The sequence below is a fragment of the Saccopteryx leptura genome, chromosome 6 (genome assembly GCF_036850995.1).
Source record: "Saccopteryx leptura isolate mSacLep1 chromosome 6, mSacLep1_pri_phased_curated, whole genome shotgun sequence".
NCBI lineage: Eukaryota > Metazoa > Chordata > Mammalia > Chiroptera > Emballonuridae > Saccopteryx > Saccopteryx leptura.
The window spans coordinates 65,019,054-65,032,572 of record NC_089508.1 but is presented as its reverse complement, the minus strand read 5'-3'; the positions used below and the strand labels follow the sequence as shown (position 1 = coordinate 65,032,572).

At 36.6% G+C, this 13,519-nt stretch overlaps 1 protein-coding gene across 1 annotated transcript in view; it reads left to right on the top strand.

Moving 5' to 3' along the window:
* The window catches only part of UNC13C (unc-13 homolog C), a 650,594-nt gene that overhangs the window by 432,176 nt on the left and 204,899 nt on the right, over positions 1-13,519 (top strand). Inside the window, exon 18 of the mRNA XM_066342502.1 lies at positions 3,364-3,449. Within this exon, the coding sequence (XP_066198599.1) occupies positions 3,364-3,449 (86 nt within the window). The remainder of the gene's footprint in view (positions 1-3,363; positions 3,450-13,519) is intronic.

The window sequence follows — 13,519 nt, the reverse complement described above, 5'->3', positions numbered from 1 at the left end:
ATACACTAGATACAAATCCTTCATCATGTATGTATTTTGCAAATTGTTTTCTATAAGCTTATTGCTTATTTTCTAATTTTTCAAAAGTATCTTTTGAAAAGCAGATTTAATTTTTATAAAATCTAATTTACCAATAGTTTATTCTATTGCTTGTACTTCTAAGCAACCATTGCCTAATGCAAGGTCAAAAAGATTTTCTACTATATTTTCCCTTAGAAGTTTTATAGTTTTAGGTTTTTTATTTAGGTCTGGGATCCATTTGAGTCATTTTCATACATGTTGTGAAATATAGTTTTAGATTTATTTATTTGCATATGCATATCCTATTACTCTAGGACAATTTGTTGAAAAGTATATCTTTTCTCCATTGAAAATATCCTATTGAAACTTAATTCACCTTGTACTTGAAGGTATACTATCTTAGTCACTTTAATTCATAGTAATCTATGAGATAGAGTGTGTAAATTTTTCAACTTTATAAAACATTATTTTTGCTGTTTTAGTTATGTTGCTTATCATGTAGATTTTAGAATCAGTTTGTCAATTGCTACAAAAAAAACCCTGTTGGAATTCTGATTGAGGTTGCATTTTATCTACATGGTGGGAGAAAAGTAGGTTTGCAGCTGTCAGGATGCTAAACAGTTTATTCCTGTGTTATTATTTATTAACTATTGTATTATTTTCTTTATTAACAACTGTAGACCTACTTTTGCCCTACCTTGAATAAGTTCAATTTGGGAAAAATTGACATTCTCACAATACTGAATATATCAATGCATGAGTACAATGTATTTCAACATTTATTTAGGTTTCATTTGATATCTCTACTTAATACCTTATAGTTTTCTTAATATAAATCTTGTACATATTTTCTTAGATTTATACCTAAATATTCTATAACTTTTGATGCTATTATTTGGTAAATAATGCTGTTATTTTTATTTCAATTTCTTTTTAAGTGAGAGGAGAGGAGACAGAGAGACAGATTCCCACATGTGGCCTGACTGGGATCCACCTGACAAGCCCTATCTGGGGCCAATGCTCAAATGAACCGAGCTGTCCTCAGCACCCATGGCTGAAGCATGAACTAATCTAGGTCACTGGCTATGAGAGGGGAAAAGAGACAGAGGGGGAGAGGAAGGGGAAGAGAAGCAACAGTCACTTCGCATGAGTGCCCTGACCAGGAATAAACCCGGAATGTCTTCACAATAGGCTGATGCTCCATCCACTGAGCCAGCCTGCCAGGGCCAATTTTAATTTCAAATTTTAATGGTTCATTGCCCATATGTAGAAATACAAGAATTTTGTCTTTTGGCTTTGAAGCCTGCAACATTATTGAACTTATTCAATACCTTTTTTGTAGATTTTTGAAATTTTCTAAGTGGACAATTATGTTGTTTTGTAGTGTAATTTCTTTTCTTGTTCTATGCCTCTTACTTATTTTCATGCCCTTTAACAGTCTTTAGGAACTTTAGTACAATGTTTAATAGACATAGAATAAATATCATTGCCTTGATCATGTTCTTATAGAAGAACATTAAGTATGATATTAACTGTAGGTTTTTATAGATTCTTTTTATAAGGTTAAAATTTTTTTTTCAGTTCCTAATTTAAAATTTTTTTTATCATAAATGAATGTTGAGGTTTTTAAAATACATTTCTGCATTTATTGAAATGGTCACATTTTTCTCTTTATTCTCTTGATATGGTAAATTACATGGATTTATTTTTTTAATATTGAACCAACATTTTATTTTTTAGATAAACCCCTCTGTTGTGATATATTATCCTTTTTTAAATATTGCAGAATTGAATTTACCATTTTTTTGGTGAGGATATTTGCATCTATTTTGATGAGATATGTTGTTTAATTTTCCTTTTGCTTATCTCTTTTTTTGTATCAGGACACTGTAAAATAAATTAATATGTTCTTACTTTATTCTTGATTCAAAATAATTACATTGATCTTATTTATAAGCTTAAAGCATTCTCATATCACAATTTTGTTGCTGCATATCTATTACATAAAAGTTAATATATTATAAATTATATATTAGTAGCTATCCACAAATAAAACCTTTTGAAATAAATTCCTTGGCTAACATTATTTTCATATGAGTACAGTAAAATTTACTGTTTAAAACTAATTTTGTGTAATTCAAGCTATATTCATTTTTTGATTGCAGAACGATTCTCAGTGTAAATGCTTGATAAATGTACATCTGCTGCATTTCAGTTTCAAAGTATCAATTGACATTAAATAAATTGATCAATGAAAGTTGGTAAGGAATATTTGATGAAATATCCCTTGCTCTTGGTGAAAAACTGGGCTAGAATGTTTTATGTAGAGTCTGTAGTCTTTCCTTACTTGAGGGTATATTGAAGTCAAATTTACTTAGGTAACACTTTCTATCCTATTCAGAGTTGTATTACTCTATTTTAATTTGGACCCAAAAATATAAATGAATGTGAGAGCTATTTGTGTTCCTTAATAGATATTATTTGTTTATGCATGTGTATATATATATATATACACACACACACATATATGCATGCATATGTATTTATATATAGTATACTGATACATGCATGCATTATATATAGTATATATCTATTATAAAAAAGATGTTATCAATCTTACATATTTGCATGGGGTGAGTATTTACAAGGTAATGGAAAGACTTGATTGTTATATTCACTGGGCTTATTTTAGTAGAGGCCTTATTACAAGATTAAAAACACAGAGTATATTTGAGCAGCAGTATGAATCTTGTCTTTAGCCTAAGCTTGTTTAATCTAAAACACAGACCTGCCTAGGAGTTCTGGAGTCCTGATTAATGGTCCACCATGGGCCATTTAACCAGTGGAGTGAGGAATCTTTCTTGAAATAATTCATTTTAAGCAAATAGAGAATGAAAACACTCAAACTTGCTTCAAGTAAAATTGTTAACAGATTAATGTGAGATGTGGTTTTTGGTACTTTATGGTATCTGCTACTTAGGTTATCTGGTGATGTATCTTCAAAATTGAGACATATGAAGATGGAGTGTATGATATAACTAAAGAGGCTCTTTAGATACAAACAAACAGAGCCTGAGACATCTGTTGAGAGTTACAGTCACCATCACATTGCACTGAGCTAATGGAGTCTATTTGCCTGACAATATTGTTTTATTACCACATTCTCATGCATAGGTTTTTATTTCCTACCTAGGAAAGCTTATAAAGAGAAATCATTTAAATTAAAGTATTTATGATCTATATAATAATTATTGTGGTATATATGTAATGTGAGATGTTGTGTTTTGTTTGGGGGGGGGCACATTCTTCTTTTTGGATACACTAATCTGTGTTTGGTTTTAGGTTTCCTCAAGAACTGAACATGGGGAAAATAAGTGCTGAAATTATGTGGACTCTTTTCGCTCAGGATATGAAATACGCACTAGAAGGTAATAACAAATATCTATTATTAGATATTTAAATAACGATTTTGTGTTCTTGGATTTAGTTGTAAGGAATTAACGGGTTAAAACATTGGTTGTTACCTACGGTAGTTCTAGTTTTAAATTTGTCAAGACACTCAGTACTGTTTTCCATAGTGGCTGAACCTATTTACAACCCTAGCAACAGGACATCTGGTTCCCTTTCATCCAGATTCTCTCTAATACTTGTTGCTGATTTATTGGTGATCATCATTCTGACAGGTGTTAAGTGATATCTCCTTGTGGTTTTAATTTGCATTTTTCTGATTAGTGACATTAAGCATCTTTTCATATGTCTATTGGTTATCTGTCTTTCCTCTTTGAGGAAATGTTCAGGTCTTCTTGCCATTTTTTTCAAATCAAAAAATTTTGGGGGTGATACATTGTGTAAGTTCCTTATATATTTGAATGTTAACCCCCTATTAGCTTTATCATCACAAAAAAAATAGTTGTTGTGAACAATTTAGTTATAGAACATATTTCCACATTGTAGGAAGACAAATTTCTCAAAGTGTTTAAATGCTATAAGAAGTGCATATATTTTAATCAAATGGTCTGTTGCAGAATTATAATAACTGTTTCACCTACAGGATAAAGCTCAAATGTAGGACTTCTTTATTGTAGTTTACTTACTAAAGCAGACCCAATTGAGAATGTGGGTGAGTCTAGATATTCATCTGGTATCTAAGGCTAGGCAGGTGAAACTCTGGCTGAAGCTTATGCAAGAATAATGGCAAGGCTCTTCACAGGAAACTTTACTTTTAATGATAAAAGCAAAGGAAATAGAGCTCTGAGTTTAAAAAGCCTATAAATATTCTTTAAATATTCTATAAACACATTTTGAGTTAGACATATAGCTATAAACCAGTCTATGGTTCCTGTTCTCTAGGAACTTACAGTCTAGGAGAAAATTGTCTTTGTACTTATTCAACAAATGTATATTGGCCCTGGCTGGTTGGCTCAATGGTAGAGTGCCTGCCCAGCATGTGGATGTCCCAGGTTCAATTCCAGGTCAGGCCACACAGGAGAAGTGACCATCTGTTTCTCCATCCCTCCCCCCAACTATTTCCTCCTCCTGCAGCCATGGCTCAATTGGCTCCAGCAAGTTGGCCTTAGGTGCTGAGGATGACCCTCTGGCCTCTGACCTAGGTGCCAAAAAAAAAAAATGGCTCAATTGCTGAGCAATGGAACAATGGCCCAGATGAGCAGAACATCACCCCCTAGTGGGCGTGCTGGGTGGATCCCTGTCCAGGCATATGCAGGAGTTTGTCTCTCTGTCTCCTTGCCTCACTAAAAAAAAGGGGGGGGGGGAGTGATGTCAGAGAAATGGCGCCATGAGGAGCGCTCCCGATACCTCTCCCCAAAATTTCAACAAGTTCTACAACTTTAGAGACAGAAAAATGATCCCAGGAGTGTCTTTAAGTCCACACACTGAACAAAAAGATATGATTGGGCAAAAAGGTGACTAAATATATAATCAACCCTGAAGGAAATAAGACAGAGAATGGAACACTCTGCCTTCCTCTCTGACCTGAGCAAAGGCTGCTTTCACTTGGAACTGAGAGAAAGTGAGGGTTGGGGGTGTGGAAAGAGCTAGGCTGGGGCAGAGACATTCAAGCCAAGAAAAGAGTGTGCCCGCAGTGACTCAGCCACATGAGCTAACGCTGGTGCCAGACATCTGCAAAGGCGGGCAAGCAGTGGCCTTCATTACCCCCAATATCCTGGTTGGCGAGTGCAGACAGTGTGCGAGTGGTTCCTCCTAGCGCCCGGGCATGGGCGCCCACGTTCTGGACAGAGGGGCAGGGGCAGGGACTTCTGCGTGGGCTGCGACCAGAGTCTCCATGTGATCCCTGCTCCTCGAGCAACAGCGCGCAGGGAGTGCGCGAAAGTGGACTTCCCTACGCCCGGATTTCTCCAGGCAGGCGGGCAGGGTGCCTCCGCCAGCCATACCGGCTAACATTTTAGGGAAGAAAAAATACAGAAGTGCTAGGGGAAGGAGCATGCAGGCAGCTTGCACACAGTCTCTGCAGCAGATCCATGGATCCAATCGCTGAAATTAGCTTAACTCACAGTCTGCTCACTGCCTAACTGGCCTACGCCGGCAGCGGCTCTGCCTGACAAGGTCTTTTTTCTCAGGTCAGCGATCTAAGACAAGAGAGGTGATATTTTTTAGTGCCTCCTGCTCTGCACGTGGTGGTGGGGGCAACTTCCTGCCAGCTGATACAGGGTGAAAAACACATTTCTATCAAACAGACCTCAGAGAACACTGCAAAAGTTGGACAGGCTAGGCTGTAGGCTTTTTAACAAAGAAGAAGCCTGCAGAGAGCAATCCCATGGAACGTTAAGGCAAATTTAACTAGATATACCTGGGAACCTTAGAAAGGAACCTGAACTGAAGTCAACATGCCCGCCCCCACCTGCTTAAGCTGGTGGCTCTGATTGGCAGAGCTTTCATACTCAGGGCTGTGTGCTAAAAGGAGGGACTTGGCAGCTTTTAAGACTTCCTGTTCTGCAGGCAGCAACTAGGACATCTTCCTGCCAGCCAACACAGGTTACAAAGTGCAAAAAGCCTGGGGAGAGTGGTCCCACAGAGTGCTGAGGCATACTAGACACACTTGGAAAGACACCTTGAGAGCAATTGGCTCCCAGCCCCGCCTGATTATGCTGGTGGCTCTGACTGACAGAGCCCTGCACTGAGTGGGGATAGAGTGGGGATCTGCCAGCTCTTTGAGCCTCTTACTCTCCAGGCAGTGGCAGGTGCAGCCTCATAGCTGGATCATGAGGCTGCTAATTCAGGAAGGAGAAAAAGGAGAGAGGCTCCGGGAAAATGGACTCTCTCAATTGTCAGAGCCTGCAAATGCTAACAAGCCCTGACTACCAATGAGACTGAGGCCTAATATATGACATTGCCATAGAGACACATCAACTGCAAATCTCTACCTAAGCATGACACAAGGGTAGAGCCTGGGGTACAGAGCCACTGACCAGGAAGAGGGAGAGGAAATAAAAAGGAAGAAGATAACCTCTCAAAATCAAGAATAATCCAGTCTTTATAACTTTTTTCCACTTTTTTTGTTTCTTTCATTTTCTTATTTTCTTTATTTTTTTTCTTCCACCTTGGTCCATTTATCCTCTGCTCATCTTATTCCTTTCTTTTCATCTTGAACTACATTACCCATAGGTTACATTTCCCTTTTTTTTTTTCTTTTCTTTTTTCTTTCTCTTTATGAGGGTTACACTCCAACACCCTTACTTTCTCCTTTTTTTCTTTTCTTTTTTTTTTCTTTATCTTTTTTCTCCCTCTCTCTTAGTTTCTTCTTTTCTCTTTCACTTTTCCTCTCATTCAATCCTCACTCACAAACAAATTATTTTATTATGGATTCAAAATTTTTCTTTGTGGCATTTTCTGTGCTTTTTACTTTGCTTTTTAACTCATTAGCATTCCCCCCAACCCTGGCTCTCCATTCTATGTAGTTTTTGTTCCACTTAATACAATAGTATTTTTTTCTTTTTCTTGTTTTCTTCTTATCTCTTTCACTATATCTCTCTCATTTGACCATCATTTAAAAGCAAACTATTTTATTCTTAATACATATTTTTTTCTTTTTTGCATTTTGTGGGTCCCTACCTCGTTTTTTGCCCCTTTGTCACTTCTCCCCAACTCAGGCCCTCCATTATAGGTAGTTTTTGTTCCATTTAGCACAATATAATTCTCAGTTTTTCATGGTATTTTCTCAAAGAAAAAATAATAATAATAATTTAAATTTTTTTTATTGTTTATATTTTTTTACTTTTTATTCTTTATTAATTCTCATTAGTATTATTAACAAAACCACCCTCAGATGCCATTAAGGAAAAGGAAATCAAATATCATGGATACAAAAGACAGAGATTTAGCACATATAGATGAGGAAAAATCTATAGAAAAAAAAATTTAATAGATTGGAAATCTTGGAGTTAGTTGACAGAGAATTTAAAATAGAAATCTTAAAAATACTCAAGATATACAAGAAAACAAAGAAAGGCAATTTAGGGAGCTCAAAAAACAACTCAATGAACACAAAGAATATATTACCAAGGAAATTGAAACTATAAAAACAAATCAAACAGAGATGAAAAACTCAATTCATGAGCTGAAAAATGAGATAACAAGCTTAGCTAATAGAACAGGCCAGATAGAAGAGAGGATTAGTGACATAGAAGACACAACTTGAGGCACAACAGAGAGAAGAAGAGAGAGACTTATGAATTAAAAAAAAAAATGAGAAAGCCCTACAGGAATAGTCTGACTCCATCAAAAAGAGTAACATAAGAATAATAGGTATATCAGAAGGAGAAGAGAGAGAAAATGGAATGGAGAACATATTCAAACAAACAATAGATGAGAACTTCCCAAGCCTATGGAAAGAAATAAAGCCTCGAATTCAAGAAGCAAACAGAACACCGAGTTATCTTAACTCCAACAAATCTACTCCAAGGTACATCATAATGAAATTGGCACAAACCAACGACAAAGAAAAAATTCTCACGGCAGCCAGGGAAAAGAAGAATACAACATATAAAGGAAGGCCTATTAGATTATCATCAGATTTCTCAGCAGAAGTTCTCAAGCTAGAAGAGTGTGGACCCCAATATTTAAAGTTCTGAAAGAAAGGAACTTCCAGCCAAGAATACTATACCCATCAAAGCTATCCTTCAAATATGAAGGAGAAATAAAAACATTCACAGATACAGAAAAGATGAGGGAATTTATCATTAGAAAACCCTCACTTCAGGAAATACTAAAGGGGGTTTTCCAACCAGATCCAAAGAACAAAACAAAACAAAACCACAAATAAAAGCTCCACCAAGAACACAATAAAACCAAATTTAAACTGTGACAACAAAAACAAAAAGGGGGAGAGGACAGAGATTAACAGTAGCAAAGGACGATGGAGTGCATAGGCACTCATAAGATAGTGTACTACAATGAACATGGTAGGTATCCTTTCCATTACCTAATGGTAACTACCCCTGAAAAAACCACCACAAAAGTACATGACTAGGCCTGACCTGTGGTGGCACAGTACATAAAGCATCAACCTGGAAATGCTGAGGTTGCCGGTTCGAAACCCTGGGCTTGCCTGGTCAAGGCACATATGGGAGTTGATGCTTCCAGCTCCTCCCCCCTTCTCTCTCTCTGTTTCTCTCTCTCCCTCTCTCTCTCCTCTCTAAAAATGAATAAATAAAATTTAAAAAAAGCAATATTAAAAAAAAAAAAAGTACATGACTTGAAAAAGGAAGTAACAGAGGAAAGAAGTATGGATTGCAACCAAACAAAAACAAATGATAGAAAAACAAAAGAGAAGAATCAAACAAGATACAAAACTAACAGAAAGCAATATATAAAATGACAACAGGAGGCCTGACCTGTGGTGGCGCAGTAGATATAGTGTCGACCTAGAACACTGAGGTCGCCAGTTCGAAACCCTGAGCTTGCCTGGTCAAGGCACATGTGGGAGTTGATGCGTCCTGCTCCTCCCCCTTCTCTCTCTCACTCTTTTTCTCTCTCTCTTTCCCCCTCTCTAAAATAAATGAATAAAATATATAAGAAAAAATAAATAAAATGGCAATAGGAAACCCTCAAGTGTCAATAATTACACTAAATGTAAATGGATTGAACTCACCAATAAAAAGACACAGAGTAACAGAATGGATTAAAAAAGAAAATCCTACTGTATGCTGCCTACAAGAAACACATCTAAGCAACAAGGATAAAAAGAAATTCAAAGTGAAAGGTTAGAAAACAATACTCCAAGCAAATAACATCCAAAAAAAGAGAGAGGTTGCTGGTTCAATACCTGGTCAGGGCACATACAAGAACAGAACAAATAACATAAAAAAAAAAAGCAGGTGTAGCAATACTCATATCTAACAAAGCTGACCCCAGGACAGCAAAAGTAATCAGAGACAAAAATGGTCATTTTATAATGATTAAGGGGACACTGAATCAAGAAGACATAACATTAAAAAAAAGGGGGGGGGGAAGGTAAATGCAAAAAAAAAAACAACCAAAAAAAAGTAAATTGAGTCCCTACAGGCTGAATTCACACAACTGCTCTCAGTGTGGAGGTGAGTAAGATAGCTGCGGTCCCTGGCCACAAGATTATGGAAGTAGCTACATGTGTGCAGACAATAGTAGTAGGGGGCTGATCAAGGCTGACAGTGATGGAGTGTCTGGAGGAGAAGCACTTAAATCAGATTTCAGACAAGGGGGCAAGGCAGGCTTTCTAGAGGAGCTTCTCCTGAGGAACTGTTATCTTGACAAAGACCTGAAATATGAGTAGAAGTGAGTTTGGGGAAGAGGTAAGCAAGAAGCATCTCTGGGCCCTGGCCGGTTGGCTCAGCGGTAGAGCGTCGGCCTGGCGTGCAGGAGTCCTGGGTTCAATTCCCGGCCAGGGCACACAGGAGAAACACCCATCTGGTTCTCCACCTCTCCCCCTCTTCTTCCTCTCTGTCTCTGTCTCCCCCTCCCGCAGCTGAGGCTCCATTGGAGCAAAGTTGACCCAGGTACTGAGGATGGCTCCATAGCCTCTGCCTCAGGCACTAGAATGGCTCTGGTCGCAACAAAGCAACGCCCCAGATGGGCAGAGCATCGCTCCCTGGTGGGCATGCCGGGTGGATCCTGGTCGGGCGCATTCGGGAGTCTGTCTGACTGCCTCCCCATTTCCAACTTCAGAAAAATACAAAAAAAAAAAGAAAAGAAAAGAAAAAAAAGAAGCATCTCTGACTTGTCCTAGTAGAAGAGAGCATTAGCAGTTAGAGTGAGTGCAAGGTGAGTTTGAGAACAGAGAACTCAGCAGGCCTGATGAACCAGAATTAGAAAGGAGTGAGGTTGAGGAAATTGACAAGGACCAGCATGCTGGACCTCCTAGCCCACAGTTAGTAGTGTGACACTCTTCTCAGAGAAATAAAGGACCATAAAGTAGTGTTTGAGCAATAAAATTAGAAATGCTACAAGTAAAGCATCTGTAACTTTGATCAGATGCTTATTAAGTATAGGTTAATAATTTTGTGTGATAACAGTATCACAAAATGCTGAGATTGCATCATTAAAAATCAGGTCTGAGATCGATGGTAATTAATAATTTTGTGTTTATCTTAGTTTTTTGGATACAATAATCTCTTCCTTAACAAGAATATTTTTATTAGTTTGACTTTTTTAATAGCAGTTTTGGTAATTAGTTCATATACCATACAATTCATCTACTTAAAGTGTACAGTTTAGTAGTTGTTATATTTGCATATTCACACATTTTCAGGAAGGTGTCTAAGGTAGTAACTTGGATACCACTTCACAGTTTATGCATCTTCCTCCCTAGACGAGAAGGCTTTTGAGTGCAAGGATTGTATTTGTCATCTTTGTATTCATTAAATCCTACTAGAAACATTATGTGCTTGTTTATTTGAATCGAGTTGCAAATGTGACAGAACTATGCAGAGAACCTTGGAGACATGATCGGAACACTTGCCATGTTTAAACTTAAAATTTGTTGTATTGCGAGTTGGGAGGCAGCAAGAGATCTGAGTCTGGGAAATCCAGTTTTAGAAAACTGTCATTCATGAGCTGCACATTCTTGGACAATTAATGTATAACTTCTCTAAAGTTTAGTTTTCTTTTTCTATGAAAAGGTTAGATAAGAGTTCCCAGGTTAGTGTGAGGAGCACCTGACACATTAAATGCTCGTCGCAAACTCTGAAGCAGTATGCTAATGGGAGGAAACCAATGTTGTTATTATTAAGTAAGGGAAAAATGTTCAGTCAGAGTTCAAAACAGTCTCATTTAGGGGTCATTGAAGGTTTACACTTCTAGGAGAGTGCTTACAACTTCATTTGAATCTGTTCACTCTCCCTCCTTTCCTTTCACCATTTCAATCTAGTAGTTGGCTTCAATAAATGTACTCTACCATTTTTTTTAGAATGTGGCATGAATAATAATAATTAGAAAAAATGAAGACTCAAGAGTACCTCACAGAGTAGAGGGCAAATACTCTAAAACCTTCCTCCAGCAGGCTCTTTTGCATATTGGTAGTGATGTTCTTACTCTATTTGCCTTCTAGAATGCTAAAATTACTTGACTGTGGAGTAGTGCTTCAGGCTATGAACCTACCAAAACTCTGTCTGTTATTATATAATCTGGGCAACTTAGTTTGTCTCATGATGAAAGCATCTGATGAGGTCAGATCAGCAAAGAACAGCCAGTTAGAATTTACGGACTGGCTGATGTTTGACACGGCTCTTTGCTTTACTTCAGAAACTCAGCAGCTGCTACAAAAGAAATAATCTAATTTAAAGAATAAATGATCATTCCCCCAACTGCACTCAATCTGTCTGAGCCAACTTATTTTGTTTACACATTTCACATGAATCACCTTGCAGGTTTAATAAGCAGTAAATTATTTGATCACTATGGTGATAACTTGCTAAATGAGACCAGAATAAATTATTTTCCAGATTAACATATAAAAAGTTATGTGAAAGAAAAGGAAGTTTAGAAACATTTTAAAGCTCAGATAATTTGTTTGGTGTTATAGTGAAATAAAGTTGGTACTGCAGAAATTTTTTTGAAGAATTTATACTAACACTTTATAGTCTAATTTGACAGGTACATGGATTTTGCAGCAATTTAGACCTAGGTTTGCATTCAGACTCTGATGTATTCTGTTTACATCTTAGCTATGATTTTGGATAATTTATTAAACTCATTAAGCGTCAATTTCAGCATTTGCAAAAAGGGAGCAAAAATACCTACCCTGTAAAGTTATTGTAAGAAAGAAGAGACAGATATATTGATATGAGGGTAAGGGGAGCTTGTTTCTAAGCACATAATGGCTAATATTTGTTGAATATTTATTATGACAATTTTGAAGGTTATAAATGAGTAAATAAGAATTTGGAGGCAGTTTATAGTACCATCAAAATGACTAGATGCCTATAAGTGACTGTATTACCTTCAGTGGATGCCTCCCTGCACACTGGATAAAGTCCAAATTTCTCACCAAAGCCTGGACTAGTACCTACTCTCCTTTCTGTCCCTGACTTTAGCCCTAATGCCAATTCCTTTCCACATACATACTACATAGCTCACAAAAATTAGGAGACCAGGGAACATGCAGATACTCCAGTACTTTCAGCCTTTTGTATAGTGCATTTTCACCAATGAAATAAAAGTTGATTTTGCATCTCATTTGCATAATTGAACAACTTTCTTTGACTTGTCATTTGCTTTTCTGATGTTCTTGTTTAATAAAAAAAAATTAAATGCTTCTTTTATTGCTTCATATTCATTTTGAAACATTGCCTAATTTTTGTGAGCAATATATATACTCTATCTACATTCAACTATTTACAATTTTCCTGAAATCTTTACATAAGTTTCTGCTTCAGGACATTGTGCATTATTCCCCCACCACCACCCTCCTCACTTTTTTTCTTATTTGCTATTCCTAGCAGAGACTCATGTGTTCTTTACAGCAGTCCATTTCAACTGTCACTTCTTCTGTTAATTTTTTTCTGAGATTCTGAGAGAGAAATAAGTACTTCTTTCCTATTCTCCCCTAAAACTTCCTCTTATAATATTTATCCTTGTATTAAAGTTCTTAAATAAAATATATTGCTCACAATACCCTAAGCTCTTACTCATCATTGTATGAATCTCCCTACTCTTTCCCCTTTCTGTGACATTTAATAGAAAATATTATAAACCTATGATTGCCTACAAGAATATAAACCTGTGTCTACAAACAGGATAAAGCACAGATCTATGTGCCATTCCCAGTCACAATTCAACAGACTCACACAAATCTGAAGCAATCACACAAATAAGAAAACTTTTCTAAGTATGTAGTCCCAACAAGTATTTTTACATATTGTGGTTTTAGCAGTTTTAAGAAATATTCGATAATCATAAAAGTAAAAAATAAACTAAGTACTTTTTATTTACCTACAGAAAGTATATATGTGTGTATGTATGTATGTTGTAAAAAAAAAAGATAATA